Source organism: Macrotis lagotis, chromosome 1 (assembly GCF_037893015.1).
Source record: "Macrotis lagotis isolate mMagLag1 chromosome 1, bilby.v1.9.chrom.fasta, whole genome shotgun sequence".
NCBI classification, from domain to species: domain Eukaryota; kingdom Metazoa; phylum Chordata; class Mammalia; order Peramelemorphia; family Peramelidae; genus Macrotis; species Macrotis lagotis.
In genome coordinates, this window is record NC_133658.1 from 232,898,640 (window position 1) to 232,924,679 (window position 26,040).

General features: G+C 33.8%; 1 protein-coding gene across 2 annotated transcripts; it reads left to right on the forward strand.

Annotated features, from left to right (window-relative positions):
* The first annotated feature begins 10,759 nt into the window (after positions 1-10,759).
* Positions 10,760-17,716, forward strand: LOC141515392 (olfactory receptor 2AG1-like). 2 transcript variants are annotated; one of them, XM_074226909.1, is made up of 2 exons: positions 10,760-11,680; positions 17,687-17,716. In XM_074226909.1, the coding sequence occupies exons 1-2, from the start codon at positions 10,760-10,762 to the stop codon at positions 17,714-17,716; spliced, it is 951 nt and encodes a 316-aa protein (XP_074083010.1). The 2 variants fall into 2 exon arrangements, with proteins under 2 accessions (XP_074083010.1, XP_074083020.1); XM_074226919.1 differs by lacking the exon at positions 17,687-17,716 and having other exon boundaries at positions 10,760-11,704.
* Positions 17,717-26,040: the final 8,324 nt, after the last annotated feature.

The following is a 26,040-nucleotide window of genomic DNA, read 5'->3' on the forward strand; positions in this document are numbered from 1 at the left end:
TGGAGCAGTGGAATAGACTAGGTGTAAAAGCAGGAGATGATTATAATAATCTGCTGTTTGATAAACCCAAAGAGTCTGGCCATTGGGATAAAAACTCCCTATTTGATAAAAATTGCTGGGATAATTGGAAGTTAGTATGGAAGAAACTTAGATTAGACCAACACCTCACACCCTTTACCAAGATAAGATCCAAATGGTTACAGGACATAGACATAAAAAACAATAATATAAGCAAATTAGAAGATCAAGGACTAGTTTACCTGTCAGATCTATGGGAAGGGGAACAGTTTATGACTAAGGAAGAGTTGGAGAACATCACCAAAAACCAATTAGATGATTTTGATTACATTAAATTAAAAGGCTTTTGCACAGATAAAACCAATTTAACCAAGATCAAAAGAAATGTAGTAAATTGGGAAATAATATTTACAACTGATGGTTCTTACAAGGTACTCATTTCTAAAATATACAGAGAACTGAGTCATATTTTTAAAACAAAAAGCCATTCACCAATTGACAAATGGTCAAAGGATGTGCAAAGGCAATTTACAGATGAGGAGATCAAAGCAATCCATAGCCATATGAAAAGTTGCTCTAAATCATTAATTATTAGAGAAATGCAAATTAAAGCTTCTCTGAGGTACCACCTCACACCTCTCAGATTGGCCAGTATGACCAGGAAGGATAATGATTATTGTTGGAAGGGATGTGTGAAATCTGGGACACTATTACACTGTTGGTGGAGCTATGAACTCATCCAACCCTTCTGGAGAGCTATTTGGAACTATGCCCAAAGGGCAATAAAAATGTGCATACCCTTTGACCCAACAATACCACTACTGGGTCTATACCCTGAAGAGATGAGGGAAAAGGGTAAAAACATTACTTGTTCAAAAATATTTATAGCAGTGCTGTTTGTGGTGGCAAAGAATTGGAAATCCAGTAAATGTCCTTCAATTGGGGTATGGCTTAGTAAACTGTGGAACACTATTGTTCTATTAGAAACCAGGAGGGACAGGATTTCAGGGAAACAGGGAGGGATTTGCATGAACTGATGCTGAGTGAGATGAGAAGAACCAGAAAAACACTGTACACCCTAACAGCAACATGGGAGTGACGTTCAACCTTGAAGGACTTGCTCATTCCATCAGTGCAACAATCGGGAACAATTTTGGGCTGTTTGCAAAGGAGAGTACCATCTGTATCCAGATAAGTAGCTGTGTAGTTTGAGCAAAGTGCAAGGACTATTCCCTTTAATTTAGAAAAAAAACAGATAGCTTATTGTCTGATCTTGTTACCTCTTAGACTTTTCTTCTCTTTAAGGATATGATTTCTCTCTCATCACACCCAATTTGGATAAAGGTACAACATGAAAAAAAAAAGTAAAGACTGAGTGCTTTCTGTGGGGGGAGGGGGAGGGAAGCAAGATTGGGGGGAAATTGTAAAACTCAAATAATATCTTTAATAAAAATAAATTAAAAAATAAAACTAAACAAAAAATTTTTGAAAAATGAAAACTAAAAAAGGCTTAAAGAGAGGAGAGTCAGTTTGACTACTTAACAAAGAGGAAAAAATAAATAGATAGATAAAAATAAATAAAGAGGAAGAAATAAATAGATAAAAGCAAGCAAGGTAAAAGAACTAATCAGGAAAACCTGAGTCATTATTTCACTTGTTTTCTTACTCTTCATTGTATACTTTTTTGATACTGAAATGGTTTGCCATTTCCTTCTTTATCTCATTTTATGGATGAAAACTAAGATAAATAAGGTAGGTAGCTTGTCTAGGTTCACACACATAGAAAGTATTCAAGGCAGCACTTGAATTTACAGAGACCTAGTATTTTATCCCCTGCAACATCTAGCTACCTAATGCTTTGAAATAGATAAAGTTAAAAGTAAGTCAAGAGACATATTGCTATGATTACACAGAAAAGGAAGACGCAATCTTTTTCATGTTTAAAGTAAATTTATTTATTTATTTTCAAATTTTACAATTTTCCCCATATCTCACTTCCCTCTCTCCCCCCACTCCTCACAGAAGTCAGTTTATTAGTCTTTACATTGTTTCCATGGTATACATTGATCTAAGTTGAATGTGGTGAGAGATTAATCATATACTTAAAGAAGAAGAATAAAGTTTAAGAGATAGCAAAATTACATAATAAGATAATGGTTTTGTCCCCTAAATTGAAGGTAATAGGCTTTGGTCTTTGTTCAAACTTCACAATTCTTTTTCTGAATACAGATGGTATTCTCCATTGCAGATAACCTAAAATTGTCCCGGATTGTTGCACTGATGTAATGAGCAAATCCATCAAGGTTGATCATCACCCCCATGTTGCTGTTAAGGTGTATAATGTTTTTCTGGTTCTGCTCATCTTGCTCAGCATCAGTTCATGCAAATCCTTCCAGGCTTCCTTGAATTCCCATTCTTCCTCATTTCTAATAGAACAATAGTGTTCCATGACATACATATACCACAGTTTGTTAAGCCATTCCCCAATTGAAGGACATTTACTTGAAAATCCCATATCTTTTTATTCCATAAACAAATCATTTTTTATTAGCTTTAGTACCATACAATGTGTGTGAAAATTAAATCCCACACTACATCTCCTTGACTCTCATTCCTAGGCCACAATATGTCCTCTTGTGCTCCAAACTTCAATGAGTTATATATACTATCTTTTCAAGGTTAGTCTGCTCTACTCCTTGTGGGATCACATGAACACACTCCCTAGAACAATACTAACTCAATCTCTGGAGAAAATACCCCACCAGAAGAAGGGAGCATGTCCACCTCAATGACTACATGGCTTTGGGAGATCTGAGGGCTATCCAAATTGGCTAGGAGTGGCCATCAACTTGACTGTAGGAAATAAATGTTTGATACAGCATCTCTACTTTTAAGATTTAATGAGGTTTTTTTCCACAACATCCTTGTAATCTTGAAAATATAAGTATCCTTACTTTGCAGGTAAAGAAACTAAGACTAATTGATACTTAGTGATTTACCTAAGGTCAGACAACTGTTAAATCTTAGAACCTGTACTCAAATCTCAGTTATTTTTTTCTTTCTCTAACATTAGTATTCTGTTCACTATGTCAAAGTTTCTTAACTTTTTTGCATGTGTCATGTTAGGAGCTTCCCCTTTGAGATACTACTAAACCTTATGGATCCCTTCTCAGAATAATGTTTTAAAATACATGCTTATAAAATACATAGGATTTTTGAGAATCCAGAATTCATGAACACCAGGCTAAAAATATACATACACAACATGAAATGATAGGATAGTACCTCTTTGATCATGAATAAGAGATAAATCAACTGGCCAATAAATTATTCTGGAACAAAGGATTATAATGCTAACATGCTAACATAAACAGACATGCACATATAGAAGTACAAATGTAAATGCACATATATGCATCTGAGAGATAAACAGAAATTATAGAAAAAGAAAAAAAGTCAAGATATAAACTAGTTGCCAGTTATGAGAAGAGATAATAGTTTAAAGTAAATGAAGTGATAATCTTTTGTTCTCATAAAAATTACTCCACTCAGTAATATATAATTGGAGAAAGTTCTAGGCTCAGAGGTCCAAGAGGAATTTTTAAGACCTTTTGAGATTCTCTATCATTTAGGAAAAGAATTAGCAGTGGAATGAGGCCAGGAAACACACCTTCTGGGAGCCATTAATGTTCTGGATCCCAATGGACAAATCAATGAATACTAATGTCATCCCAGCTAAAGGGATATTTCTTTCTGAACTGATCTCAGTTGAGCTGAGCACAAATTCAGTGGAGTAAGGGCTTCTGAAAGAGCAGCAAAAACAGCTCTCCCAGGAACAGGGCACTAACTCCTTACCAGCTTGAAAGGCTCTCCATAGTGTCCTCTATCTCATTTCATATACTTTGCTTCCCACTCTGTTTGACTTTCCTCAAACCTTGGTATGTTCCTTGTTTTTAGAACCAAAACTCTGTATTGCCTGAATAAAGGGACTGGCTTGGAGGGAGTAAAAGATGAGAAGTAGCTTCATTCCTTTCTTATGAATAAGAGAATGGTAGAGTATGTTGGACTGGGCTTGAGTCAGATGAACTCAGGGATATAGTCTAGCATTGGAGAATCCAAGAATCATGACAATATTAGACTTGGACTCTGCTCCCAATTCTGTCCAGGGTAGGAGTAAATGATGAAAAGTAGGTTTATTACTTTCTTATAAATAAGAGAAAGGTAGAGTGGGTACCACTGCTCTATAGGCTCATTCCTAAAGGTCAGAATGTACCCAGAATCTATAGATTCCTTTACATGTCCACTATAATTATCAGAGTGATGAACAGTCCCTGAACAATGAAAGTGACCCTTACTATCAGATCCTGGAAATTCCATTCTTTATTTATAACTAATGGAAAAAATTTATAATTTCAAGGTCACAGTTTGGTTTTCTCAGGTTTTCAATTAACCATAAAGATACTTGTATGACTGGAGATAGATCTTCTTTCTCTATCACAGGTAAGTGAGGAGCTTTGTGATACATGTCATGGACCTATTTAATATCTTAATCTATATATGTTCTGTGATAAATTAATGAGAAATTTGGTAGAAACAATGGAAGAAGAGGAACTAAAGTCTATTGATTGTCCAAAATTAAGGATAGAACTGTGAAAAGGGGCTAGAACCTTCTCAGATTATGTATTACCGAACTGAGATTTTTTTGGAAACAAGAGATTATTTATTTACCTTAAAGTACTCTCAGGGAGAACCTTAAAATAAAGGACCTTTTTGCCCAAGGCTCCAGTCTTTCCTCATTTATTCCTGATTAGAATTAAGCCCCTTGAATACAAGGATTGATTGACACTTCTATTTATATCCCCAACATTTATCACAAAGTTTGATAAATGATTTACATTTATTGAGTGCTTGTTAATTCATTTATTGGGCTAAAAACCTTTACTGTGAGTCACAGTCTTGTTAATGAGGAGAAAACTCAGGCTTAGGAGAGGATGTCCTGCATCACCCTGGTCAGTATTGGGAGCAAGAGTACAGGTCTTTTAATATTGGTATGTTTCTTGGATTTTCCAATACATCCCTTATGTTGTTCTAATCAATTCTGCTAGACGATATACCTGACCGTACCACAAAAACAAAAAAAAAAAACAAAAAAAACCACTTTGACTATTTGCTGCTCCCCTGTTCGATAACTTCTGGTTCTCTCTAATGGCCAAAATGAGCCTACTAAAACTCAATAGTATTCTAGGACTGTGCTTTAAACTCCTTAGCCAGTTTAATCACTGTAGACAGAATGGACCTTGAGTGGAGCCTGGTGCCATATCCCTTTGAAAAACCTATAGTATACAAGGCAACAATCCAAGTGTGCAAAAAAGAAAGAGAGAGAGAGAGAGAGACAGAGAGAGAGAGAGACAGAGAGAGAGAGAGAGAGACAGAGAGAGAGAGAGAGAGACAGAGACAGAGACAGAGAGACAGAGACAGAGAGACAGAGAGACAGAGAGAGAGAGACAGAGAGAGACATTATGGAAGTAAACAGGCTCTTTCCTCTTCTTTTTTCTAAAACTGATGTTTCCTTAGTGTTACTCCCATTTGTGCAGTGTACCACAATCATAATTGTTTTTTTTTTTTTCATTTTTATCTGTACTTGGAGTGCTAGGTCCCTTAACTTGGGTTTTATTTCTGATTACTTGAAGAAGACTGCAATTGGTAATTCCCCATTCAGGGAAAATATGGAAAGTGAGTGTCAAAGGAAGTACTAAAGCATTTCTTTATTCTCTCTGGCTTGCAAATACCCATTTCTAGACTCGAACACAGAAGCGAAGCAAAGAAGCATAGATTTAGAACAGGAAAAACATTTTTTTTGGTACAGATTTTTACAGATGCAGAAACTGAGACCTGGGAAATTTAAGTGACTTGGGCAAGTGTCAAAAATAGATATTGAATCCATATATCCTGCTTCCAGAAACAATACTCTTTCCACTGCATGATAATGTTCCTATAACATATCCTAAGGCATGTTTCAGAATAGTCATGGATGCAATGTATATGATTCAGTGTCTTTATTAATTTAATATCTTTCTATGTGTTTATCATGGGTTGTTTATTTTTCCAGGAATGGGTGTTCTGAACTTTATCCTCTTTCAAACATTTAAGCTTATTTTTGGAAACCATGTAATATAAATAATTTAATCTATGTCTACATATGGACTTGAGAGAAATTTTTTTTCTATAAATTATTATAAGATTGTATCCTTTTATGGTATTTTCTATTACTGTTATTGAACAATTTAATAAAAAATTTACAACAATTTAATTATAATAATTCAGTAAGACTTTAAACTACTATAATATTAATCCACTTAGCAATAAAAGAACAAATCTGTAATTCCACATATCAAGTAGGACAGTAAGGAAAAATATTGGATTTGGAGTCCAAGTACCTGGATTTGAAATCCAGATCATTTGGAACATAGATTTTGAAACAAAATATACTTTAGAGATCATTTAGTATAATTCTTTAATTTTACAGAAAAAAAGAAGTGAGACAAAAAATTTTATGTGACTTTCCCATGGTCATAAATATGGGAAATAAGGCACCCTGGATATGAACTAAAGGGATTTCAGATTCATTTGCATTCCTCCTGGCCCAAAATGCCTCTTCACTTGTGTGACACTGAACATATAATCTGATTAGCAACCCACTGCCTCATCATTAAGGGCAGCTAGGTAGCAGAATAGATTGAATACTAGACTTGAAATTCAAAACTCATCTTCACGCGTTCAATTCCATTCTCAGACACTTACTAACTGTGTAACCCTGGGAAAATCACTTAACCCTTGTTTGACTCCGTTTCTCATCAATAAAATAAGCTGGAGAGGAAAATGACAAACCACTCTAGTATCTTTGCTAAGAAATCAAGGAGAGTTGGATATAACTGAAAACACATGAACAACAAACTCATCTAGGTTACCTGTGATTTCAGTCCTTCCAATTCTATATTTTGACCTTGTGAGCATATGATCTAAGAGGAGTACAGGGTAACAATCTTTTAAACTCCTTTGGGGGGGGGTTGCAAGGAAATGGGGTTAAGTGACTTGTCCAAGGTCACACAGCTAGGTAATTATTAAGTGTCTGATGTCAGATTTGAACTTAGTTCCTTCTGACTCCAGGACTGGTGCTCTACCCAATGCGCCACCTAGCTTTAAAGTGAAATGACAGCAAAAACACAAATTATTTCAAAATTCTTAGTGCATTTTAGAACTCTGTTAGCATGTCAGATAAGATATAGATATAGAGGGTATTTTTGATCAATTATGTATGGGATTTAATAACATTTGAGGTCCCTTAAAACTCTGAGATTTTCTAATGAGAAACTCAATTAATGCTTTGGAGTCTACTTCATTCTCCATAATGTTGGGGCATACAGAGAACCAAATTCTATTTCGCATCACAAAGGATGATAATCAGCAGTCAATTTTCAATTTCACTATTGGTGCCAATAATTTCTTTCTAAGAGCTTCAGTTTTATGTGCCTGGTGCCTACCAGATTCTGAGCTCCTTTTATGTGAGTCATTTTCAAAAAGTTTTGCTCCATACTTCTCTGTTGGATCTTTAAAAAGTGAACAAAATCCTGGGCAACCAGTTCTTCTAAATAAGTTGTTAGAAACTTGAATGATTTTATTAACAAAATAATTTTTGACACACACACCTATAATTTTGCAAAATGCATATTAAAGGGGGTGGCTAGGTGGCGCAATGGATAAAGCACTGGCCCTGGAGTCAGGAGTACCTGGGTTCAAATCCAGTCTCAGACACTTAATAATTACCTAGCTGTGTGGCCTTGGGCAAGCCACTTAACTCCATTTGCCTTGCAAAAAAAAAAAAAACCCTAAAAAAATGCACATTAAAAATAAACAGAGACTTAGTTTATTCCACTTACATGATCACTTTTTTCAGATTGAGAAAAAATATATAGATATCTATATTTCTATTGGTGCTTATTCCAAATTTAGAAAATCTCAACCAAATATCCTAGGATACCATGGACTATTAGTAACCACTTCAACTTACAGTTGAGGAAACAGAAGAAAAATTATCTGGGACCCTATAAAAATAATTCTGCTCTTCTGGTCTTCTAGAAAATTTTACATCTTTGTAATAAGCTTATGTGATTATTAATTCATTCTGTTCACTCTCATTGTAAATTTAATATGCCTGAGAATCTTCTGAGCTAAGAGTGAATAGTGTCCATCAGTAGCATTTTTGCATTTTACTTAATTTTAGTGCTTTTAAACATTTTTATATGATTGTTGGTGGTTTACAATCCTTCTTCTGAAAACCATTTTTTCAAAGTATTCACATAATTTTTTTTTAGTTTTTGCAAGGCAATGGGGTTAAGTGGCTTGCCCAAGGCCACTCAGCTAGGTAATTATTAAGTGTCTGAGGCCGGATTTGAATTCAAGTACTCCCGACTCCAAGGCTGGTGCTCTATCCACTGCACCACCTAGCTGCCCCACATTCACATAATTTTCAAAACATTCAAATGTCATTTATCACATTTCTAATGGGAAAAATTATTTGTCATATAGATTTATGTAGATTTCACAAAAAGTTGGATGTTAGAGCTCAAAAAGAGATGTTTGATTCAAATAAGCTTTCGAAACTCCTGTTTTCTCTTATTATAATTACATTAATTGTATGTCTATGAAACTTCCTAAATTTCATATTTTCAAATTGCTTTTTTGGCATTCTTTCTTTCTTCTCTCCCTTATCTGACAGAATTTTTTCCTCTACCATAGTTGTGAAAAATATCACCTCATATATATCTTTATATTTTAATAGTGGCATTTAGATAACTTAATAATAGAATGCATTGCTGTATAAATTGCAAGGTGTTATCCTAAACTCATTTCTTTGTGTGTGTATATGTGTGTGTGTTTGTGTGTGTGTGTGTAAGGTAAAACCAGAATAGACATACTTTTTAATCTGTTTTCTCTCTGAATGTAGATAGCAGTAGTGTACCATCATAATTATATACACAATTTGTGTATTCATTTCTCAGTTGATAGACATGACACATTCTAATTTTTTGCCTCTGCAAGGAGAATTGCTACTAATATTTAGAACATATAGCTTCTTTTCCTCTTTCCCCTGATTACTTTGGGAAAATTACTAGGTCAAAGAACTGTTTTATAACTTTGAAGCATAATTCCAGATTGTCCTACAAAATGTATGTCAATTCACAGTTCCACCAACTATGAATAATTGTCTAAATTTTCCAGATACCCTCCAACATTTCTTAATTTTTACCTCTATTACTTTATCTAAGGCATGAGATGATATTTCAAAGTTGCTTTACTTTGTATTTCACTAATCAATAATGTTTCATACAGTTTTTATATGACTATATTATAGCTTTGATTTCTTCATCAAAATATTGACTTGTCATATCCAGTTATTAACTACTTTCAATTATATAAATTTTATATAAAGTTCTCTATCATTTAAATAAAATACCCCTTTATACCCATGCCTACAAGTATTTTAATACAAATGAATGTTATTTTTCATCAAGTTATTTTGTACTGAATAATATAATTATGATTTTTATTAATTTTATTGTTAATATAATCAATTGTATTAATAGTTTTCTTTATGTTAAACTCTCCCTGCACTCTTGGTATAAATTCTTCTGGTCAGACTGTATAATATTCATAATTTATTATTGTGAATCCCTTGCTAATATTCCATTTAAATGTTTGCCTCCATTTTCAATAGTGGATTTGATCTATAATTTTTCTTCCTCTGTTTTTACTCCTTTTACTATTTTTGTTGTAGGCATCAGTCCCATACTCGTTTTATAAAATGAATTTGGTAGAACCATTCTTTGGGAGAACAATTTACTTAATATTGCAATTAATGTATCTTTAAAAGTCTGGCAGAGTTCATTTGTAAATCTACCTTGTTCTGATGCTTTTTTCTAAGTAAACTCATTTATAACAGTTCAATTTCTTTTTCTAATGTAGGTATATTTAGATAATTTATTTCCTCTTCTATTAATCAAGGAAGTTTGTATTTTTGTAAGTTTTCTTCAATTTCTCTTTAATTATTAAATTTATTGGTATATAATTTGCCAAAATAATTCCTAATAATTGCTTTGATTTCATTTACATTAATGATACATTGACTATTTTCATTTTTGATACTAGTGATTTGGTTTTCTTCTCTTTTTAACATATTAACAAGTAAGTTATTTATTAATTCAGTATTTTTTTACATTCTGTGTTATTAATGTTTTAATTTTTTGAATTTTCAATGTGATGTTTAATTGAGGGGTTTTAATTTTATTTTTTATACCTATTCATTATGAAGCAATCAGTGTATTTTAAGACATCAACTTCAATAACAGCAAAATAACCAGAAGGCTACCTCAATGTCATTTCTCAAATTGTTCTTATTAATAACTTTTGGGGCAGCTAGGAAGTGCAGTGGATAGAGCACCAGCCCTCTAGTCGGGAGTACCTGAGTTCAAATCCGGCCTCAGACACTTAATAATTTACCTAGCCATGTGGCCTTGAGCAAGCCACTTAACCCCATTGCCTTGCAAAAAAAACAAAAAAAAAAAAAAAAAACCCAAAACCTTTCAATGTCCTTTGTTAACCAAGATTTAGAAAACTCCTTAGTCATGTAGATACATATTTATTGAACATTTGTCTGATTACAGAAAATTGAGGATTCTGCAGTATGGAGCTCTCAAACATCACATTGATAGACAGTTTCTTCCTAGTTGGACTTCTCCAGGAAACCAGATTTCCTGAGCTTCTCTGTGCTGCCATAATGATCCTGTACCTGGTGGCCATCACTAGTAATGGTCTTCTACTCCTATTGATTGCTACAGACAATAGACTGCATGTGCCTATGTACTTCTTGCTCAGCCAGCTTTCACTTATGGACCTGCTATTCACAACTATTGTTGCCCCCAAGACATTGGTAGATTACCTGAGTGGACAAAACACCATCTCTTTTATAAGCTGCGGGTTTCAGATGTTTGTGGCACTGACACTTGGGGGTGCAGAAGATATTCTGTTGGCTTTCATGGCATATGACCGTTATGTGGCCATTCATCATCCTTTGAACTATATGGTCTTAATGAGACCAAAAGTTTGTTGGTCCATGGTGGGTGTGTCCTGGTTCTTGGCATCTTTGAGTGCCCTTGTATATACTAGCTATACTATGCATTTCCCTTTCTGTAGAAACCAAGAGATTCGCCACCTTCTCTGTGAAATCCTTCCATTACTGAAGCTCGCATGTGCTGATACTTCACAATATGAGCTCATGGTATACACAATGGGAGTAACCTTCCTTCTGATTCCCCTCTCTGCTATCCTTGCCTCCTATACTTTAGTCTTGGTTGCTGTGTTCCACATACCCTCAGCACAGGGGAAAAAAAAAGCTCTCCTTACCTGTTCATCTCACCTGACAGTGGTTGGACTGTACTATGGGGCTGCCATATTTATGTATGTCCTTCCCAGTGCCTATCATAACCCTTGGCAAGACAATGTCCTTTCTGTATTCTATACCATTGTCACTCCAGCCCTGAATCCCCTAATCTATAGCCTGAGGAATAAGGATGTAATGGGGGCCCTTAAGAATATTATAGGGAAAGAACCCTCACGGCCAAAATGGTAGTATCTGGATGAGAGAAGAATATTTTGGTCTTAGTGTTGAGACAGATCACTCTCTGTTGGTCCTTGAATTCTCTTTCCTGTTTACACCACTCTAGAAAATTTTTTGGATATTTTTTAAGCCCACAATCTGAATTCAATTTTTTTATCTTTTCCCATTCTAGATCTGATCTCTAGATGGCACATGACCTTAGTTCTTATACCTTGATTTTTCTGAAATTATTGAATTTAGCTTTTTTGATCTGATCTAAACAGTACTGTGTTGTACTAATGAAGGCAGGTACAGATTTTCTTTTGCTTATTTCTTGACAATATTTATGCAATGACAATAATCTGAAAAAATTAAAACCATTGTTCTGAGTAACACACCAGGAATCCTTAGATTGAAGTTAGTAGAACATCAGTGACCAAAAATAAGTGCCTAAATGTTTTTTAAAAAAACAGAGTTTTAAGCTGTTCCACAGTTTCAATTTTCTTTCTTTTTCTTTACATTTAAATTTATTAAATTAGACAAACATTTCCATAAAACAGTAAAAAAATTTTGATTGTTTATGAAACTGCAAATCTATGTGCAGCTTGTTACTACTTTCAAATATATAAAATAATCATGGAAATTTCATTGCTTTTCCTTGTCTCTCCTCTCCTCTAGAAATGGTTACTAATAGACAAAAATATATATGTATCCATGTCTTTATGTATGTTTGTGTGTGTGTGTGTGTGTGTGTGTGTGTGTGTGTGTGTAAAATTATTCTATACATACTTCTATTGATCAGTTTTTTCCTCTGGATTCTGCTAGGATCTTTATTCTCATGCCCTTTGTAGTTAATTGGGGTATTTATAAGAAACAAAATAATTTATTCATTCAAAGTCATTCTTAAAACAATATTGCTGTTCCTATATAAAGTATTGCTTTGATTCTCCTCATTTCATTCTTTATTTCATGCCAGATTTTCCATGTTTTCTAAAATCAGTGATCATGTCATTTCTTACAGCACAGTTGTATTGTTTAGGCATTTCTCAATTGTTGGGCATTTCTGAGACTTCCAGGACTTTCCTACTACAAAGGGAGCTGCTATAAACATTTAACTAGATAGATAGATAGATAGATAGGTAGATAGATAGATAGATAGATAGACAGACAGACAGACATTGGTCTATGCCAAATTTCTGCTATATTGTTTTCAATATCACTATTTGATCACTAAATAGAATCAAATACTGATATTGTGAAGTCAAAGGATATAGATAGTTCAATTGCTCTGGGTATAGTTTCAGATTGCTCTCCAAAATAGTTGCATCATTTCACAGTTTCATCAACAATGAATTATTGCCCCATTTTTCCCATATATCCTGCAACATTTGCTACTTATCACCTTGTATCATTTTAGTCAATTTGATAGATGTAGGTTGTTTTACTTTGCATTTCTCTAATCAATAATGATTTAGAGTATTTTTTTTCACATGACTATGAACAGTTTGGATTTCTTCATTGAAAATTGCCTGTTTCTATAATTTGGTCACTTATCAATTGGGAAATGATTCTTATTCTTAAATATTTGACATAGTTGTTTATCTATTTTAGAAAGATTTTATCTAAAAATTTCTTTTTACTCCAATTTTCCTTTTGATCTTGTTTACTTTTATTTTATTTGTTTAATGCCTTTTGAATTTATTGTAATAAAAATGTTCCATTTATCTGTCTCTTGCTTCTTCATAAATTATTCCCTTATTTATAAGTCTAATAAATAATATTCTCTATGTTCTTCTAATTTTCTTGTAAAATCTCTCTTCACATCTTGGTCATAGATGCATTTTGCTAAATGTTGTAAGATATTGGTCTATGCCCAATTTCTGCTAGACTGTTTTCTAGTTTTCCAAAAATTTTTACCAAGTTAATTTTTATTCCAAAATATTGTCTTTACATTTAACAAATATTTTGTTTATTTCTTGTAAATTTTTTTATCTATTATATTTCTTTTATCTGCCTATTTCTTAGTATAAAATAGTTTTGATAATTACTGCATTATGATAGTTTAATATCTGATACTGCTAAATCTCTTTCTTTTACATTCATTGTTTCCTTTAATATTTTGACATTCTAAATGAATTTTATTTTTTCCAATTCATATTTAAAGTTATCTTTATTATTATAAATTTTGCTCCATATTATTTTTGCTCATTATTTTTTTCTTAGATTCTCTTTTCACCCTATCACTGTTACTCATCTTTCTCCTCATCCTCTTATTCATTATTTTGACCAACCCCCTAAAAGTCCCTCCTTTATCTATTCACCCTACCCTCCTAATCTAACCCTAACCCTAACCCTAACCCTAACCCTTTCCTATCTCCAAATTTTCCCACCTTTCTAGAAGTTCAGAAGACCTCTAAACCTCTTTACACTCATTTTCAACCCAAATGAGAGATTTCAACCTTACTACCCCTCCACCCCTTCCTGCTTCCTTTTTTATTAATTCTTCCTTTCAAACTCTGTTTTCTTGAGATAATTTTTGCTTTTATTCTTTTCCTATGCAATTTTGTTCTTTGGAAACCTCATCATATTCAATTTAATCACAAAATTTCTTTCAAACTAAATTAGTAATCATCAGTTTTAAGAATACTGTCATAGGGCTGGTGGCATAGTGGATAAAGCACCAGTCCTGAAGTCAGGAGTACCTAGGTTCAAATCTGGTCTCAGACACTTAATAATTACCTAGCTGTGTGGCCTTGGGCAAGTCACTTAACCCAATTTGGCTCACAAAACATAAAAAAAACCTGTTATAATAAATATTAGCTAATATTACTAATATTAATAAGATTTTCATGTAGCAAAAGTGAAATTAATCAGTGACAATAATCACTATTTCTTGAGTTTCTTATATTTCTTCTGGATCTTTTATCTAGAATTTTCCACTAAGTTTTGTCTTTTTTGTTACAAATCCCTGAAAGTCATTCAGTTTATAAAATGTACATTTTTTCATGCAGTTTTATATTCAATTTTGCTCAATAAATTATTTTTGTATGCAAGGCCCATGAATTTGCTTTATGAAATATAATGGTTCAAGAGCTAGAGTTTTTTTTTTCTTATAGTAGTTATTAGGTCTCGTGAAATACGGATTTTTTTTCCTGCAATACTTAAATTTTTTTTTCTTGTTGCTTGAAATTTTTTTCTCTTTGACCTGGGAATTTTGAAATCTGGCTATGATAGTTCTCTAAGTTTTCTTCCTATGATCTCTTTAGGTGGTAGATTCTTTCTCTTTCTACTTTACCTTCTTGTTCTAGAACTTCAGAGAAATCTTCCTTAATGGTTTTTTGTAATGTTGTATCTAGATTCTTTTTTGTTTTGGTTATAACTTTCAGTTATTCTGATAATTTTTACATAATCTATTTATCTTTTCTTGAGATCAGTTCTTTTTCTAATTAAATATTTCAAATTATCTTCTATTTTTTCTACTTATATTAACTATTGGTGTCTAATAATGCCCTTTGCCCAATTCTAGTTTGCAACTAATTATTTTCTTCCTTAAAATTTTGTATCTCCTTTTCTAATTGATTGACTTTCTTTTCATAAATTTCTTGAATTTCTTTTTTTTTCAAATTTTTCCTTGTTCTCTCTTAATTACTTTTTTTTTGCAAGGCAAATGGCATTAAGTGACCTGCCCAAGGTTACACATCTGGGTAATTATTGTGTCTGAGGTCAGATTTGAATTCAGGTCTTCCTGAATCCAGGGCCAGTGCTCTATCCACTCTGCAACCTAGCCATACCTTCTTAATTAATTTTTAATTCTTGATCATTTTCTTCTCTGATTTTGCATCTCTTTTCCCAACTGATAATCTGTCTTTCATAATTTTCATGAATTCCTTCAGTTTTCTGTTTTTTTTCCTTCCCCTATCTTATTTGAATCCTGAATTAATTTTTAAGTTCTTCCAAGGTTTCTTTTGGAGGTTGTGACCATTTTTTAAGGTAGGAGGAACTTGTTTTAACCCCTCTATCTTCTTTTAAATTTGAATTCAAGTCTTATTTTACACAAAATAGCGATGAATGGGTGGGTTCTTTTTCTTTTGCCTATTCATTTTTATTTTTAATTTCTCTTATTTTATTTTAGTAGCTTAATATTATTATAATACAGTTTTTATTTTATTTTTTTATTTAAGACAATGGGGTTAAGTGACTTGCCCAAGGTCACATAGCTAGGCAATTGTTAAGTGTCTGAGGCTGGATTTGAACTCAGGTCCTCATGCCTACAGAATTGTTATCCTATCCACCATGTCACCTAGCTGCCCTATAATCAAGTTTTAAATCCCAAGTTGTAGGTAGTGTTGCCCTAGGATTCAGGTCTTCCTAATTGATATTTTCTGAACTGTCTGGAGGCTCATACCCAGGGCCTCTTCACCTCCTCTCCTAAGTCATATCTGGGTGCTCCAATCACATTGTCTAAAAATGATCCTGCTTCCTATGGTATGCCCATGTGCTTTCTTCTATACCACCAGCATAGTCTAGGATAAAATCTGGTCAGTACTGCTAGGTCTAACTTCTAGAAATAGCAGAGGGTCCTTTATTTTTCTTTTATTCAATCTTCTACTGTTCTTTAGATGAGCATTCATGAAATGAATGTTCTCCAGTGTTCCTGAAGGGAAATTTCTTGAGGTCACTAATGATGTAAAAGTTGAGGTAAAATTTCTTGTGGCCTACTCCACTTTCCTCAGAGCCTATAGTTTGTTGATTCAGTGAAGTCACCATAGAGGTGTTTAAAATTCACACAGAGCAGACCTCAGTCTCTGAAGTCTTCTCAAGATGTCCTAAGTAGATAGCTCCTTTTACCCCTTTTAATTATTTTTTTCCTGTTCTATGTTAATTTTGTGGTGGTTTTCTGACTCTTTGTGGAAGAAATCTAGAGAGCCTGGAAATTTTTTACCTACTTCACCTTTTTTACATAATACATCTCTCAGGTACAATTTGGGAGACACATATTGACAGAAACAAAGGAGGAAGAGTAATGTAAAGGGAAATTCTAGAGAGCTAGATATTTCTGTGGATCTAACTCATTTATATGAGTATTCCCTCCAATTACAGATATTTTAACCTATTCTCACCCTCTTATGTGATGATATTTTTTGCACGTTTTCCCATAAGTCCTTCATTATGCACTAGGAGATTTTTCTCTACAAGTTTGGACAATAAATGATTGCTGATGGAGCACATGTGCTACCCAGTCCACATTTTCATTATGCAACCACATTTCATAATGTTACCTCTCACTGATGATATTCTATGTACCAGTTTTGTAAAATTCTTCACTGGTAGAAATCTAGCTTCTTATTCATGCCTCACTCTCCCAAACACTTAGGTAATACCTTAGGGAACACATAACTTTAATTCTTCAGAACCTGTGTTTTTTTGTTAAACAACATCAACAGAATAATATTAATTTTTAAAACATGTGACTTGCTTTAGTGAAAATTTTGAAGTCATTAAATGAACTAAAAATATCACAAGTATAATACAATTATATTCATTCCCCTGGTCAATTTTGGATCTAGTTTACAGCCTGCTAGTATATCCTTCATTCAAAATCAACTTCTTTGCAAACATATGACCTTTTTTCCTCCCATTCAATAATCTCTCCCTATTGGTTTCAAATTTAAATATAAAATCCCTTGTTTGTTTTTTAAATTTCTGTTAACCTTGTCTTATCCTATGTTTTCAGATTTCTTATGCTTTCCTCCCCTCCACATCCTCTTCAATCCAATGACAATGGCATCTTTATTGTTCCTCAATCACACATTCCGTCTCCCAACTCAAGGCATTTTCTCTTCACATGCCCTATGCTAAGAACTCTCTGCTGTCTTGTCTTTGCTTTTTACATTGGGTTCCATAAAATCTCAGTTAAAGTTCTTCCTTGCTTTTCAGATATCTCAAACAGGATATTCAGTAGACCTCTTAAACTAAAATGACCGAAATGGAACTCACTATCTTTTCCTCTAAGCCTTCCTCCTACCAGCTTCCCTCTTATTGTAGAGAGTAATAACACACAAAAGTTATCTTGAATTCCCCATTATTTCTCACCTCTCAAATTCAAACTTTTATCAAGGACTGTTGGTTTCACCTTGCAATATCTTTCAAGTATACCACCTTTCTCTCCTTTACACTCCTTCTACAATAGAACAGACTCTTAGCATCTCATGACTGGGTATATAGCAATAACCTATAAAATTTGCCGACCTCAAATCTCTTTGCTTTTCTACCAATAAAAATCACTCTATCTTTCAGTTCTGGGCATTTCTTTTTGTTGTCCCCTGTGCGTGAAATTGAAATCCTAACCCAAAATGACTACTCAGAGTCAAAGTGGCAGTAAAGAGTTAGAATTTAAGTCGGTTCTTGCAAGAAGCGGGGCAGTTCCTAACTCTCTATGAGAGAGAGAACAGGAAAAGCCAAATTACAGAAGCTGAAGCAGGGTTAAAAAAAAAACAACAAAATCTACAACCCATTCCCCTCCTCTTTTCTGCCAATCCTTACAACAATTGGTCAAACTTGATGGTCCGAAGAGAAGGGGAGTATACCTGAGTGTTCCCAGGAAAGTTAGTCTTTGTTTAGGGTGGTTAGAGTGACATGATTTTTCTAGCTGGAGATCCAGGTTCTCACCTGATTCTTGAGAAATAGAAACTGAGGCCTATATGGCTTAGACTAATTTAGCACCATGTTTCTGAAAAGTCAGCACTTTGCCCCTCACACCCTCATGCCTAAAACACTCTCCCTCCTCATCTCTACTTAATATTCATGGAGAGTTTTTAATTTTACCTTAATATGCATTGACAAAATTGATTTATAGTTTTTTCTTGGTATATGAATCAGGGTCATTATTGACTCATGAAAGTAAAGGTTTTGCATTTGTTTTCCCACCTCAAATTCAACTCAACAGGTTGATTCCCTAGGGAGTGACTTACATCTACACTAAATGTTCCATGGTGTTGGGGATTTCCTCAAGCACTATATAGCAGGAAAACCTGTCAGTCTGGCTCCCTCATTCATTAGCAGTTTACCAATTAGACTTAATTAACTTTTAGGGAAAAAAAATTTACTAGTGTGACTGAGTAAAATTATGGCCTTCAATAATTTTTGGAACATAAATATATTTACCTCTTAATACAGAGTCAAGGAGAAAGGAGGACCAAGTTAAGTGTAAGAATTATTTATAGATCCTGTTTGAGCTTTATTTTCCCCTTCATGGGAATTGAAGAACTTTCCTCTCTACATACTGTAACCTGCTCCTGAGTTCTTGATAAAGTCCTGAAGCTGCCTTTCCTTATTGTGCCTAGTTTACCCTTAATACCAAATGCAGAAATCCCTAATATCCAGGCAAGGATGGCAATAAGAAATTTAAATTCTATGCCCTTTTGAAGTCTTTCCCTGATCTGAGGATTCCCAAAGGATTCCCTTTCAGAAACTGGCTTAGAACTGCTTTCATCTCTTACCTGACCCAATTCGTGGATTTTTAACTAGTTTGTTTGATACAAATCACATCAAATCAATTGCCTTTCTTTTCATGCAGTTAATTTAATCCATTTTAAACCAGTTTTGACTGGTTTAAACATGTTTCAAAGTCCAAATTAATTACAGTTGGTTTTGATAAAGGTTTTTGCTGGTTTAATTTGTTTTAATTTGATCAGATTTGAAGCAGTTTGAACTGGTTTAAAACAGTTTGTACTGCTTTTCACTGGGTTTCATTGCATCTAAGCTTACTACAGGAAAAAACTTTGAATAATTTGATTTTTAAACTTTTGAACACATTGTTCTCTTTATAAAATCTGCTTCTGGCTTGCCTGAAAATCCTTTATAGCGAGATATTCAAGGCTTCCTATCAAATGAGGGGACCCATCCAATTCTGAAGAATAAGACTGGGATGCTCTTGATTGATTATATTAGTTTAAAAATCAAAGTAAAATACTCACATCAGGTTAGTCCAAGGGGTTGGTTAGACAACATATTGGAATACCTGCAAAGATCCCTCAAAATCCCTATGGTAATTTTGGAAATCAAACAAAGGGAGGAGTTACACAGTATGTCAGTATGGATTGGCAGATATTTTGGGTTTTCTTCAGCTCAATGCTGGTCTTGGGTCCCAGATACCTGGGTACTATATCTGTGCTATTTAAACTGGAGTGCTGGATTTGTAATATTATAGACCAGGCAGGTTAAGTTATGTCCTGGTTGTCTCCTACTTTCTTATGGCTTGCATTAATCTTGGCTTACATTATTCATAGCTTCCATTGATAGGGATTACTTGTTAGAATTATTATGGTTTTCACTAACAGAAACTTTTACTAGGAAACCCACATTATTCATGATCTTTATTGTTGAGACTTTGACTAAGAAAGTCACATCATGACTTTCACTGCTTAAGGGTTTCACAGCATTATGGATTTCAACAATAGTGACTCCCACATTCCATCCTGAATGCCACCCATACATTCTTCTTGAATATCTTCCCCAAATTCCCAGGGGCAGTTCTCTATTGGGATTTCAGGGTTTTTATGTAAAGCCAAAAAAGAGTAATCCCAAGGTTAATAATAAATTGCAAAAGCAATATAGACAGCAATAGCAAAAGTGAAGAACAGAAATACAGAAAAATTTATATAATAAATTAATACTTCATGACGTCAACAAAGATTGGAGTCAGTCCTTTATTGGATCAGTTTTTTTGATACACACACACAAACATATAGATAGATAGAGATAGAGAGATAATGATAGATATGGATATAGAGATAGATAGAGACAGAGAAAGATAAATAGATGATAGGTAGATAGATTGATAGATAGATAGACAGACAGATAGATAGACTGATTGATTCTATTCACCACTTGCTCTGATTGTGGAAATTTGCTATAAAGAGCATAATAATAATAGCAACATCAAATAGGTCCTTGATGTCTTAATACAAATATAGTAAAATAAAATAAGACATTCTTAACTCTGACCATATAGGTAAGAGTAAATGTTGACATCCAACCATGCAGTTACATGATCATAGTCAAGCTCAAGAATAGCCACGTGGGAAACATTCCTGTTCAAAAGGCACATACTGGAGAAACTGAGTCAGAAGGATCCCACTTTAAGCTTAATCCAAGGTCATCCTCTTGGCTTTTTCCTTATTAAAGACCACCTCCAGTAGTAGTTCAGGATCACATCCCCTCTAAGTAGCTTGTGGTATTTCTTTTCAGTGGTGGATTACTACATTAATAATCAGACAGCTAAATTTGGATTCAAAACTCAAAAAAAAATATTACAGTCTCACAAACTTTTGACTCAAGTAACAAGTTTCACCAACCACAGCTGAAAGTTAGATAGTTATTTGACCATCATGAAGTTGTGATGAGCAATAAAAATTTACCTGTTCAAACATATATAAGAGATTTCACTTAACATTATTCACTTATTCCATTTTTTCCCTTTTCTTAAGTTTAAATTTATCCCAGTAAAAAGATCAATCATTAGAAATCATTTCTATATTATACATAAGCTTGCAATTCCTCAGCAGATCAAGTGCATTGATTATAACTTTTATAACCTTCCCAGGGCTGATGATCTTACCAACAAAGAATGTTTTCAGGAACTTGGTAAATTTACAAAATAAGGGTACTTGATATGAAAGGAAATGAGCTTAGTGTCCCTGCCTGCCCATCTATCTTCCCTACTGTGGGTTGTGCTTTTTGACTCCACAACTCTTTTCCAAACATAGTAATCAATTATAAATTTTAGATTTCAGCATTATGGTCATAATCTTGGATAACTTTCATTTTCATAAGTGATAACCAAATAATTGTTTATGCTAATTCCTTTTAACTTCAGGCATATTTGAAAACATCCAGTGCCCTAGATGGCAATTACAAAACACTGTAAAAGAAGATTGGCAGGGTTAATAAAAAATATAACAGATTTAGAATATTTTTCCATCATCTTTTAGATTCAATTACCTCATTCTCTAATAACATTCAAATTATAAAGAATTACTCAACATAATTGATACGTAAATGTTAAAATTTGCACAGTGTGACAAAAAATTATTATGTTTTTAAAATCTGAAACAAAGTCATTACTGATAAGGTGACTCCAAAGCAATGGAATGAATTTCCAAATTTCCTGGATTCAGGAGTACCTGAATTCAAATCCGACCTCAGACACTTAATAATTACCTAGCTGTGTGGTCTTGGGCAAGCCACTTAACCCTGTTTGCCTTGCAAAAACCTAAAAAAAAAAGATTGGTGCTCTATCCACTGGGCCATCTAGCTACCCCAATAATAGGGGATTTTTAATTTGTTCTTTTTCTAGCTGTTTTAGTTGCATCATCAATTCATTGATCTCTTTATTTTATTCATGTATATATTTAGAGATATAATATTTACCCTAATACCTGCTATGACTGTATTCCACAAATTTTGGTATATTGTCTCCTTATTTTATTTCTTTGTATAATAGATCCCTTTTCATTGCCCCTTTATTTATACTCTCAGAAATTCCCAATCATCTTTATGTGATAGGATATTGTACCATCACAGGATTTTCTTATGTCTATGATTTTGTAGTTCATTTTTTATCTTTGCCCTTCTCTTTGTCACCAGTCTGGTTGTTTGATATGATGATGCACATCCTCCTAGTGAATCAAATTTGGTGAGCATTGAAGAGTATTGTGTTTGCAAATTTGGTTGTCTCTTTACTTTTTTTAAGTCATTGATTTTTCTAGGAATTTTAATTATAGGCTCAATTTATTGATCATTAATTTTTTGAAAGGATGGGGTAAGAAATCTTGTCCTAAAGTCAGTGGCCCAGATGTTGAATCTTATCTATTTTATTCCACAAAACAAAACAAAACTAGTCTTTATTACCTTTGGTACCTTGCAATAAATGATAAAATCACATCCTACCCTAGACCTCTTAGATCTTTCTTCCTAGACCACATTTTCTCTTTGCCTTCTTCCCCAGTGAAGTATATATTTCCCTATCTCTTCTGTCTCCATTCCTGTTTCAAAGTTAGTCTACTCCTTGGGAGACCTTACAGAATTGCTATTGAGAAGATGTCCCACCAAAACTTAGGGCCATGTCTACCTTAATGACTCCATGGCTCTGGAAGATCTGAGGGTTGTTCAAGCTGATTATAAACTGTCATCAACCTGGATGTAGAAGAATGTTAGACACAGTATCACTACTTTTAAGGTTTTTGAAGTGTTTTTCTCACAATATCCTTGTGATCTTGGTAATATGTGTCCCTATTTTACAGGTGAAGAAGTTGAGACCTATTGATACTAAGTGAATCACCCAAGGTAAGACATTAAGTGTTAGAAACTGCATTCAGTCTCAGTTTCTTTTTTCTCTCTAAATTTGTCATTCCACCCACAATGTCAGAGGTACTTAACTCTTTTGCATGGGTCACATTGAGAGTTTTTCCCCTTTGAGAGTCTCCTAAAATTTATGAAATCTTTCTCTGAATAATTTTCTATACTAAATGAGATAAAATGCATATAATTTCTGAGATGCCAGAATTCATGGATTTCAGGATACAAATATATGCACCATATCATGCTACTTATCAATAAGATTAAGTGGGACGGTAGTACCTCTCTCTATTACTCTGAATAAGAGAAAAATTATTTGATCAATAAATTATTACAGCTTTTGTCCTAGGAACAAAGGGTTTTAGGTAATAATCATTAAACCATCAGAAAACTGCTAACATAGAACACATAAACACATTCAAGGAATCACAAATGTCAGAACAAACATATGCATCTGAGAAGTAAGGAGTTATAAAAAGAAAGATATAGAGCTAAAAGTCAAGACATATATTAGTCATCAAATCTGAGAAGCAGTTAAAAGATTGAGGTAAATAAATTGATAATCTTTTGATTCTATAAAAACCACTCAGCTTAGAAAGATTCTAGGCTGAAAAATCCAAAAGGAATGATTAAGACATTCAGAAATTCCCTATAATTTAGGAAATGAATAAATGGTGGCATGTGGCCAGGAAAACAGGCCTTCTGGGAAACATTAATGTCCTGGATCCCAGTGGACAAACCATCATCATCTGAACTAAAGGGATATTTTTTTCTGAGCTGAGATGAGGTGAGTTGAGCAGTATACACAACACTCCCAGACAGCAACAAGGCACTAACTCCATCCCAGACTGAAGGCTCTCCATTGAATCCTCTACAACTTCATCCACTTTACTTTCCACTCTATTTGATTTTTCCCAAAATCTTGACATATTCCTAGATTCAAAAATCTCTCTGTACTATTTGACTAAGGAGCCTGGAATAGAGGGAGTAAAGCAAGAGAATTATGTTCATTCCTTCCTTATAAATTAGAGAAGGCTAGAGGGGACACCACTGCTCTGTAGGATCCTTCCTGAAGGTCAGAATACGCTCAGAATCCATAGCTTCCTTTACATGTCCACTGTAGTTATCAGAGAGATGAAAAGTCCTTAAACAAAGAAAGCGTCCTTGACTGTCAGATCCTGGAAATCCCATTCCCTCAGTCATCATTGGGAGAAAAATATGGTCTTCTTCGAAGGACACAATTGATATTCTCAGGTTTTCAATTAGCCACAGAGATACTTATATGATTGGAAATAGACCTTCTATCAAAGGTAAGTAACAGATTTTATGGTGCAAGTCAAGGATCTGTTTAGTAGCTTAAACTGTGCATATCTTGAGATGAGTTAATGAGATATTTGATAAAAAAGAAGGAAAGATTGGGAACTAAACTTTTATTTTTGCATCCCAAAATAAAGCTAGAACTGTAAAAAGGGGGCAGGAAGTGAGGGGAACCTGAGAATAAAGGATCTTCTTCCCAGGCTCTGGTGTTCCCTCATTTATTCCTGATTAGAATTAAGCCCCCTGAGTGCAAGGGTTGATTGACTCTTATATTTATATCCCAAATATTTAGAACAAATTGACATATGATATGCACATATCAAATGTTTGTCAATTCATTTACTGGACTAAAAAATCTTAATTATGAGGCACAGTCCTGTTAATGAAGAGAAAATTCATACCTAGGAGAGAGTATCTTACATCACCCTGGTCACAGTTGGGAGCACAGTCCAGATCTCCAAATACTGTCACAATTCTTGAATTCTCCACTGTTTCTCTTTTGTTGTTGTAATAAATTTTCTTAGACTTTATGCTTGGCTGTAGCTAACTCAATCCCAATCTGCCATATCACCACTCACCAAATTGACCTAACTAGTTTAAAGAAAAATCATCTTGACTTATAAGTCATTGCTCTGAATGAGTCTTAAATATTTGAAGTTATCAAAGCATCAATTCTTAGTTTATGTCCTCAAAAGCACTTTGAACATTGGCTGCTTGCCTGTTAGATAGCTTCAGTTTTCTCTATCACCAAAAAGAGCCTACTAAAATTCAACAACATACCAGACTGTGCTTTAAATTCCTTACCCATTTAAATCACTGTGGGCAAAATTTTTCTTGAATAGAGCTCTTTGAAAAACCTATAGTACTCCAGGCAACTATCCTTCCTTATAAATAAGAGAAGGTTAGAGAGGGCACCACTGCTCTCAAAAAAGAGAGGAGATTAGAGTGATAAGCAGCCTCTTCCCTCCTCTTTTCTAAAGACAATATTTTCTTTCTACCTTTGGTGGGATGCAGTAAGAGTATAAACACATGCTTCTTTATTTTTTACCTGGACTTGAGGTGCTAGATCTCTCAACTTTGGGTCTTGTTTCTGATTACCTGAAAAAGATTGTTCCTCATTTTGGGCAGATATAGAAAATGAAATATTTTATGAAATACAAAAAAATTACTTAACCATTTCTTTTACCTCTCTAGATTCCAAATACTCATTTCTAGACTCTTGAGGAAAAAACCCAAAGAATTATAAATTTAAAACAGGAAGAATCTTTAAAGATGATCTAGTCCATTTTACAGATGCAGAAACTGAGACCCAGGGAAGTCAAGTGATTTGTGCAAGTATCAGAGATAAGTGTGGAATTTACTTTTTCTGATTCCAGAAATAATTTCCATTATTTGATAATGGTTCTGTGTCATATCCTAAGGCAGGGTTTCAAAATAATCATAGATGCAATGTGTATCTTGCAGTGATTTTAGGAATCAAATAAAATTTAACCCCTGCTTGGGTTGTTCCTTCTTCCAGAAATGGTTGTCCTCTATGCCCTTTCAAATGATTATGCTTATATTTGAAAATCATGAAGTATAAAATAATATAATCTGTTACCTGTTGAGAGTTATATATGGAATTAAGAAAATATTTTTCCTATAGACTATTATAAGATTTTATCCTATAATGTTATTTCCTATTCTTGTTATTT

Bases quoted from the DNA above. Each gene is read 5' to 3' on its own strand.
- LOC141515392 (XM_074226909.1), top strand. From the start codon at position 10,760: ATGGAGCTCTCAAACATCACATTGATAGACAGTTTCTTCCTAGTTGGA. The intron at 11,681-17,686 runs GAACCCTCACGG...TTCCTCTAAGCC, and splicing joins TTAAGAATATTATAGGGAAA to TTCCTCCTACCAGCTTCCCT.